The 9,664-nt window shown below is 21.0% G+C and overlaps 3 protein-coding genes across 3 annotated transcripts; 1 reads left to right on the top strand and 2 right to left on the bottom strand.

The window, feature by feature from the left end:
* Positions 1-528: 528 nt before the first annotated feature.
* Positions 529-1,866, bottom strand: SRAE_2000135400 (Syntrophin-like 1; the record flags this gene model as incomplete). Its single annotated transcript, XM_024652297.1, has 1 exon — positions 529-1,866. One exon carries the CDS (start codon positions 1,864-1,866, stop codon positions 529-531), a length of 1,338 nt encoding a protein of 445 aa, XP_024505887.1.
* Positions 1,867-4,443: 2,577 nt separating this feature from the next.
* Positions 4,444-5,682, top strand: SRAE_2000135300 (Inositol polyphosphate kinase family-containing protein; the record flags this gene model as incomplete). The annotated part of the gene is made up of 3 exons (XM_024652295.1): positions 4,444-4,821; positions 4,876-5,357; positions 5,412-5,682. The coding sequence occupies 3 exons, from the start codon at positions 4,444-4,446 to the stop codon at positions 5,680-5,682; spliced, it is 1,131 nt and encodes a 376-aa protein (XP_024505886.1).
* A 1,506-nt stretch (positions 5,683-7,188) lies between these two features.
* SRAE_2000135200 (39 kDa FK506-binding nuclear protein) lies at positions 7,189-7,663 on the bottom strand (the record flags this gene model as incomplete). The annotated part of the gene is made up of 2 exons (XM_024652294.1): positions 7,189-7,481; positions 7,519-7,663. The coding sequence occupies 2 exons, from the start codon at positions 7,661-7,663 to the stop codon at positions 7,189-7,191; spliced, it is 438 nt and encodes a 145-aa protein (XP_024505885.1).
* Between the last annotated feature and the right edge of the window lie 2,001 nt (positions 7,664-9,664).

Here is a 9,664-nt window from a genome sequence, read left to right as displayed (position 1 = left end):
AAATCTACTACCAATTTTCTTAATTTTATTTTTATTTTTTTTATATGATAATTTTGGTTATTTATGCGAAAAAAATTTTTCTAAAACTTTTTTTACTGTTTTTCAACTATCAAATATTCAAATCACTATATATTTATTCAAATTTTTAAAAAATTTTCAAATAATTTTTTATTTTATTTTTTATTAATTCAGTACGTTAGTGACTCTAAAAGAGATCCAAGAACATATTTCAAACAACATTTTGCGTAAACTTTATAAATATATCTTTTTTATGAATCTCTGTTTGTATTTTCAAATTTATCTAAATAAATCTCAAAAATTAATGACATTTTTGATATGTCATAAAATATAATCAATTTCTAAATACATTTTTTATTGCATTTTATTTTTTATATAAATGATCTATTAAAAGATAAATATTAATAATTTTTTAATAATAATACTTAAAAATTTTAATATTATTTAAAAATTATTTATTGTAAATAAAGTAATAATAATAATATGAAATACAATAAAAAAAAAGATTATTTAAGCATACAAACCAAGATTATAAACTTTAGCAGCAAGGAAAGAATGCAAAATAAAGACAAAAGGTTTTGGAGATCCAAGTAAATCAATTTCTATTTCAGGTGAACCAGGACCAAAATCAATCCAAAGAAATTGATTTCCGTCATCACCTGTTGCACGAATTGCTTCAAAAGGATATTGCCATAAAAGTTCTGATTGAGGACCAAGAAGGCAAATTCCTTTTTCAATGTTTATTATCAATTCACATTGTCGGTCCTGCCATACACATGGTGTTGAAATTTGTTCTGCTTCATAGCATATTTCATTAGTATTTTGGACAATATTTTTTACCCAACTTGCTAATTCACGATGTGTTTCAACCCTAAATGTATGACTTCTGACTCCATCTTGTGTTCCTGTTCTTATGGTAAATGAAATCACATCAGACAAACCTTGAATAACTGGACATGTTCTTGAAGTTGTCTGGACAATTCTTGTAGCTATTAAAGGTCTTGTAATTATGGGCATTGCCCATTCAGATTTTATTAAAGGAACAGATTCATAAAATAATAAATCGTTCATTGTTAATGCAGCAAAGTATGGTTTCCATACCAAAATTCCTTGATCAACAGTTTGTTCTAATAACCAACCCATTTTTCTGACTTGTGGATTCTGTCCTAGCATCAGATTTACCTGTGCCAAAGCCTGGGTTAATAATGATTCGCCGCAACTATGTAATGTTTCAAACCATGCATCTGCTTCACCTTCATTTTGACATCGAAAGGTTAATATAAATCTACCAGATGGAGATCTAATTTCAAAGCACCTGTTTTCAAGATCTTCTCTATCAAGTCTTGTTCTAGTGATACAGGTTAATTTTAAATTTATAGTTTTAACTCTATCTTTGGACTCATCATCCCACTGAATTTTATCCAAAATACTATCTCTTTTCATATATATATCTTTAACAAAAGCCACTTCTAGATCAGCAATTCTACCAACTTTTTTTAATGTTCTAACAGCTTCATCATGTGTGGCATTTTCAAGTGGTATCCCATTAACAGAAATTATTTTATCACCAACAAAAAGTTGCCCAGTCATATCAGCAGCCATACCCTTGAAAATTTTACTTATAAATACAGGCATTTTAATATCAGCACCTCCTTTAATACTAATCCCAAGTCCATTGCCATCTTGTTTACAGATTCTTACCATTCTTCTTTCATTTGTAATTGTATCTTCATCTAAATTATCATTGAAAGAAGTTAATGTTAAGGCTGTTTCATCAGCTATTCCACCAACTTTATGCCATTCATTATCTATTAAAATTTCTAATTGTGAACTTCTTAATGCAGCCATATTATTTAAAAATATCTTTTTTTATATAAAAAAATATACATTTATTTAGCAATTAAATTGATGATTCTTTATATAAATAACGTTTAGAATTTTATATCATAGTATCTTTAAAAAAAAATTATTTATTTTATATTAAATTAACAAAAAAAATATTTTTTTAAAAATATTAAAAAGAAAAATTTTTAAAATATTAAAAAAATATTTTTTTTAAATATTAAAAAAAATTTTAACAATGAAAAATAAAAAGAAAGAGATGAAAGATAACAATGTATGTTTCTAATACATCAATAATCTTTGTATATATACTTTGTATAATAAGTGGTCTAAGCATTACCAATGAAAAAAAACTATGAATCATCGATATATATATATAAATAAATACTAAAACGTTAACATGAAAGAAAAAATAACTTCAATACAAATTTTTTATAAAATATTTTATTTAGAATAATATGAATGTTACAAATATAATTAAAATAAATTTATTATTAAAAAAAAATCTGTACTATTAGAACAACAAACCTACGCTCTAATCTTAAATATTTTATATAAAAAAAATAAATAATCTAAAAAAAAAGTTCTATTTTTCATTTATTATATGAATAAATAATTCCCAACCTACACATTATAGCTAAATTCTAAAAATAAAATATATATTTTTAAATAAAAATAAGGATTAAAAGAAAATCCAATTTTTAACGTTTCTCTTTTTTCTTTTTAAAATTTTGTTTTATCTCTCTCTTATTTCTATATATGTATATATATATGAATAAATATATATCAATATATTTATGAAATATGTTTTAAATTTTATAGTTTGCGTTACAATATATATTTACATATATAAATAAATAAAAGGCACAAAAACATAAATAAAAGATGAAACTCCCTTTTTTTTTGTTTTTTTATTTTAATTTCCTCTTTAAAAAATAATATTATAAACTTTATTCTTTCTTAAAAATAAAAACAATAAAAAAATATATATTTATTTTGGAAAAATATTTTAAGGAGGAATAAGTTAACATATATTATTCTAAAAAACAAGAAGACAAAAAATATGCTATATTTATAGGAAAATACAATAATAAAAAGTTTATAGTTAATTATAATATTAATATATATATATGTATATTAATATATGCTTTTATTTTTATCTATTTTTCCAGAAATAAATAAGCTAATGACCAACATCTAATTTTCCATCTTTCCTAACTTATCTCTTAAAATATATTGTAATATCATAGATTTTAAAAGAACAGGAGATAGAAATTTATCAATTGTCTTTAAAACTCTCTCTTTCATATACATATATCTCGTCATCATAATATCACTATTATATATAAAACATTTATTTAATTTTACTCTTTCTTATCAATAGTATATGTTTAACTTTTATCCCCTTGTACCTCTCTGTCTATTGATAACTAAATTAAAATGTGCTTTATTATCAGCTATGTAATAACAGCTTATAAAAATTTTCCATAATTTTTAAGATGAGTATTTTATCTTTGATAAATTAAATCACACGCATACATAACTTTTGTTTTCATAATTATCTTTTTAATTAAAAAAAATTAAATATTACAATCATCATTTATCATAATCTTCTTTAAAATATTTATAATAAGAAACATGATATTTACCAAATACGATTATAGCAACAATAAAAAAAAACATTTTTTTTAATACTTGCTAAAAGAATTTTTAATATCAAATTTTATTTCTTGGTATAAAAAATATACATACATAGCTTTTAAATATTTTCAAGAATTTATTTTAATCATATCTAATATATAAATTTTTTTTATATGGATAACATAGAACATATTTTTAATAAAAAACATATTACTAAACACTATATGAGTTTTTTTTTAATATAAAAAGTTTTTAGTTTTATAAATTATATATTTCCTTTAAAGAAAATGAAAAATATAATAATAAAATAGTTTATATTTTATTTTGTTTATATATAACTATATATATTATATCATATAAATGTTTTTTAAAACATTTCAAAATTTATTTTTATAGACATTCAAAATATTTTTTAATTTGTCTTAATATAAAAGATCTTTTAAATTTTTATTATCTTAAATATTTCAATTTTTATTTGGAAAAAAGTTAACAAAATGTAATTTTTTTTTAACACACAAATATAAATTATTTTTCCATATAAACTTTTGATATCTCTCTATCTTTTTCAATTATTTTCTCTGTTGCTTCTGTATGTTAAATATATATATATACATATATCTTTCAATTAAATTTTTATTTTTAGTTTTTGATAATTAATCTTATTTTTGTTACTTTCTTTATATATTTTAATTAAAGTATTTCATACTTTTTGTGTACTTTTAACTATTAAATAATTACATTTTTTATTTATCAATAAATCATTCCTGATTAATGTATATTGGTTAAATTTTTTTTTTATTACATTACTTTAGTGATACAATTTTTAAAGTATAACTTTATTTGTTTAACAGAAATTTTACTTCATCTAAATGACTTTTAAAAATCAAACTTTTTTTTTAGGTAAAAAAAAACATACCATTATAAGAAAAAAAAATAATAATTATGGAAGTTACAGGTTTCAGTCATCAAGTTGGTGGCCATTTTGGTATGTTTTGTTGTAATGGCCATGTCTGTAAACCTTTAAATCAACGTGAATATTTATTTTATTCATCTGTTGACAAAACTCTTTTTCCATATACAGCTAAATTTTGTGGTATTGGTAAACTTTCAATAAATTTTACTCCTTCTAATAATGATGAAAATGATACTGAAATAATTGGTAAAAAATATGTTGCTATGAAATCTGATATAATTCTTGATTGTCATACTAGCCATTTTGAGACTAATGATCAAATGAGATTTATTATTGATGATAGTAATAAAACTATTTTTGCTGTTGGAAAAAATAGTAATTCATGGGCTAATCAATGTCAATCAAAAGTATGTTTTTTTTTAATGTAAACGGAAAAAACATTTTAATATTTTTTTTTATAGGCAATACAAAAATTAGTTGACTCTAGAAATGATAAACAATTTATTTTTCTTGAGGATATAGTATCAATTTACAAGAAACCATGTGTAGTGGATCTTAAGATGGGAACACGACAGTATGGAGATCATGCAACAGCTGAAAAAAAAGCTAGTCAAACACAAAAAAGTGAATCATCTACATCAGGTACCCTTGGAGTTCGAATTGTTGGAATGCAAATATGGGATCAAAAAGAAAAAAAATATTATCAAGTTAACAAGTATGAGGGGCGTGAGATGACAGAGTATCATTTTCTTGAAACTATTCTTCATTTCTTTGAAAGAGCTGGACAGGCAAGGAGAAAAGTTTTATTTGAAAAATTAACCGGTTTAAAAAAAGTTTTATTAAATGCTGAAGGATTTCGATTTTATTCTTCCTCTATTCTTATAGCATTTGAGGGCATGGATTTAGAAGAAAATAAAGAAGATATAAATGATATTGACAATTTGTCAGTTTCACTTAGTATGATAGATTTTGCTCACTCAACATTTAATGGTTTTAGGGAAGAAGATATAACTTATACAGGATATGATGAAGGATATCTTCTCGGGGTAACGTATCTTATTAACATTCTATATGGGTATATTATTGGTGGAACTACATTAAAAGAATTGATAATTAAATTTAAACAAATCAACAAAGATAGAGGTATTAAACGAGAACTATCTGAACAGGAAAAATTAATTAATAGTGAGGATGATGAAGATGAAGATGAAAATGAGGATAATAATTATAATAATAATTCAAATGATAGTTTTCAATTAAAAATTTAGGCTTATTTATTTTATTGTTATCACTTCTGAAATTCAAAATTTATCAATTTATTAAAAATGTATATTTGTATAGATTAGAAATAGATGTTATTCTAATGAAAAAAATCAAGTAGCAATATATTTTACCATTTTCAGTCCCACAGAAACCATGATCATTAGAAAAAAAATGTTGAAGATTCTTCATCATGACATGAAACAAAAATTTTTTCATAAAATCATTAAAAGAAACTCCTCTGTATCATATGTTTACTTTTTTCCATATCATTATAAAAAATTTAAACAAATATTTTATAAAAATTTTATAAGAAAAAACAAACATTAATAATAATATTTTTAAGGAAATTCGATATCAATGTTTTTTTTAAATTATTGGTTTAATAATATCTTTTTTTTTATTTAAAATTCACATATCTGTTGTTACCAATACTTTTTACCACCACCCATTTAATGAAAGAAGAATAATTTTGTAACATTAATTAATATTATATAATCAATAAAAACTTCAAAATATAAATAGTGGATTTTAAATATATATCCTTAGGATATATATTACTAATGTTTTTTAGTAATCTTATTATTGAATTACTTTTGACAGCATTAATAATAATTTAGCTTCAAAAGTGCTTAAATTAGGCTTTTTAAATTTGCAAAAAAAACTATTTACTTTTCAAGAAAAAGAAAAAACTTTTATATAAATAAAAGAATAACAAAAGTTTCACAAAAATAATTTTTCAAAGGGTTAATTTCATAAATATTTAAATGAAAAATAAAAAATTATATTTTTTGTTACCAAAAATCAAAGGATTTTAAATCAATTACCTTTAAATTTAAAAGTTTTCAAACAATTATTTTTGGAGACAACTTTCTTGAACATTTTCTTTACAAAACTTTATCTCTTGTATCACAAATATTCATATACATAAAATAACACGTCAATAAAAAGTACTTGAAAATAACTTTTTATTTAATTTTTTTATAGCATATATTAGTTATAAAAGAAATGAAAAAAAAGTTATCATTTTTGTAAAACTTTTCAAGTGCCAAAAAAATATAAAAATAATATAATACTTGAAAATGTATTTTTTTTTTTTATTTTTTGATTAGTAATTTTTTTTAAATCATGTACTTTCGAGAATTAAGAAGATTCAGAAAATTATAAACTCAACTTTAAAATTATTTTTAAAAAAAATTAATATCGTAGTTGTTTTTTTCAACCTTTGGGGCAAATTTTACTTCAATTAACAATTGTACAGCAAATGATACTACATTCTACTTGTTGTAATATCTTTATGATAACATAATTTTTTAAAAAATTGAATAAACTTTTTTTTGTCATAAAATTTTTCTATTCCAGAAAAGTTCATTAAAGATAAAAAAATCAAAAGAAATTGTTAACATTTTATTTCTTACCTATATAAATATAGGATATAAGATATTACAAGTATTACTTTTAATTCATTAAACTTTTATTTCAAAAGATAAGTAATATTGTCATTTCACATAAAATTAAGACTTGATTTTAAGAAGTTCAACGTCAAAAATAAGAGTAGCATTTCCTGGAATAGCTCCTGGGATACCACGAGCTCCATATCCCATATCTGGTGAGATTTTCAAAATTGCACGTTCACCAACAGACATCTTTGTAAGACCTTCGTCCCAACCTTTGATGACTTCACCCTTTCCGATAGTGAATTCAAATGGTTGCCCCCTAGATCTGGAACTGTCGATTTCCTTTCCACTCTCCAAGTTTAATGTATAATGGCACAAAACTTTCTGTCCTTTCTTTGGAAAACTAACTCCTTTAAAAAATAAATAACTATAGAGAAAAAAACATACCATCTCCAGGTTTTTGGGTATCAATATCTACGCCCATTCTTACAAAGGTAAAAGATAAATTTCTAAAAATAGAAGTTATTACATTAGACCCATTTGGACTGTGTTGAAGTTTACTTATTATTCCACGACTAACTGAATTTAACATTTCTCTACAAAATCCTAATAAAATAAAATGACAAACACCAGTAATAAACTTAAAAAAAAAATGGCCGTAACAAAAATGATAATTCTAAATGTGATTTTAACAATATTATATTTTGCATATATAAACTTAACTACTCATTTCCATATTTTATATTATTTACTACCATGCATTCTATAATAATCTTATTTTAAAAATTTTTATAATATTATATAAAATAACTATTCTTAACATATTCTAAATTTTTTTAAATATATACCTCAACTAATGCACTTGCAAATTGACATTTTAAAATAACATTTATCTAATAATCATAAAGGATTAATTTTATACTAGAAAAAAATTAATAATTTCCTGTCATTCATCGCTACAAAAAGTAGTAATTACGTGAAAAAAGAAAATGAACTTTTAGAGTAGAATAAATTACGATGAATAATTAATAAACTTGTCATCACTTCTATACGTTTACCATCCCTTTTCTTATTTTAATGAACTTATGAAATATGCATAAATCTTAAAAACAAAAAATAGGTGCAAAAGAAGTCAGAAGTATAAAGATGAAAAAACCTATTACTTAACATAACACAAATCTATAATATAATAAAATGTAGGCAAAAAAAAATTTAACGATTTTTTTTGTTTAAATGAAAAAATTTTCTTGACAAGAGACATTTACTTTTTTCATAAAAGTTTGGAATTTATATCTTATCAAGATTGTTGAATAAAGTATCTCTAACAACTTTTTAAATATTTAAAATAATTTCAATAATATAATTAATTTGTAAATAAATTTTATTAATAAACATAAAAGACAATTAATGAAATAAATTATTATTGACAACAATTAGAAAAAAAAATTTTTATTTTAAACATTTTTTAAATTTTTTAATTTGAAAAACAATATTTTCATTAGATAGAGAATATGAAAAAATAAATAACTTATGTCAAAGAAATAATTCATTTGATATTATAAGTCATATAGGTTAATTAATACAAGATTTAACAATATTATCAAATTAAAAAAATTCCTTTTATTAAATATTTTTTTAATTATTAGCTTCCGATCATCAATTTAAACATTATTTAAAATCAAATGTTTTTTCTTAAAATTAAAAATAGATAATTAGAAAAATTGTACATTTTGTTCTTTGAAAATATCAATCATTGTGTAACTTCTTGACATTTTGATAATAATAATATGTTGGAATACTAATTTATGTTTTGAAACTTGATAATTTTATTATGTAACCTGATGTTATTTTTTAACATATTTGGTAATTATCACTTTATTGAGCTTCAATAAAAAAAAATTGATTTTATTATTACCAGATATATAATTATTTAGTAAGTAAATCAAATTAACGAATAAAATATTTTTTTTTTCTTTATCTAAACATGTTTAAAGTATATCTTTATCTTTGTTTTTTTTTATTTGGAATACAGGAAATTTTTTTTCTGTTATCATGGTCTCATTATCTGAAGGCAAAAATATTATACAATAAATTTTTTTTTTAATTTTAAAAAATAATTAAGAATAAGTAGATATGTATACATAACTAAGAATAAAAAAATAATTAATTTTTATCACTGTTAATCTAAATTTCCACAAAAAAATTTTCCTGTTTGTATGGGGTACATATTGTTTTTAAAAAATTATAATGATAATAAAAACAAGTAAGTAATTTAAATGAACAATAACCAATATATATATATATATGTCTATATAAAAAGAAACACAAAAAAAACAGATATATATTTATATATTTAAAAAAAAAGAAATTACTTTTATAAAGGAAACTTTTATATTTATTTATTTCAATTAACAAAAAAAACAAAATAAAAGACAAGACTAAAAATTGTATTTTGCCCTAATTAAAGAAGATTTTTTTTGGTAAGAAATTATATATATATATAATATTACTTCTTTTTAACAAAAGGGCATTTAAATTACTTATTTTAAAAAATGAAAACTTTTTATTTAATGTATATATCATTAATTTTTTT

Source organism: Strongyloides ratti (genome assembly GCF_001040885.1).
Source record: "Strongyloides ratti genome assembly S_ratti_ED321, chromosome : 2".
Classification (NCBI taxonomy): Eukaryota; Metazoa; Nematoda; class Chromadorea; order Rhabditida; family Strongyloididae; genus Strongyloides; species Strongyloides ratti.
The sequence above is the reverse complement of the archived record's forward strand: the minus strand, read 5'-3'. Positions and strand labels throughout refer to the sequence as shown.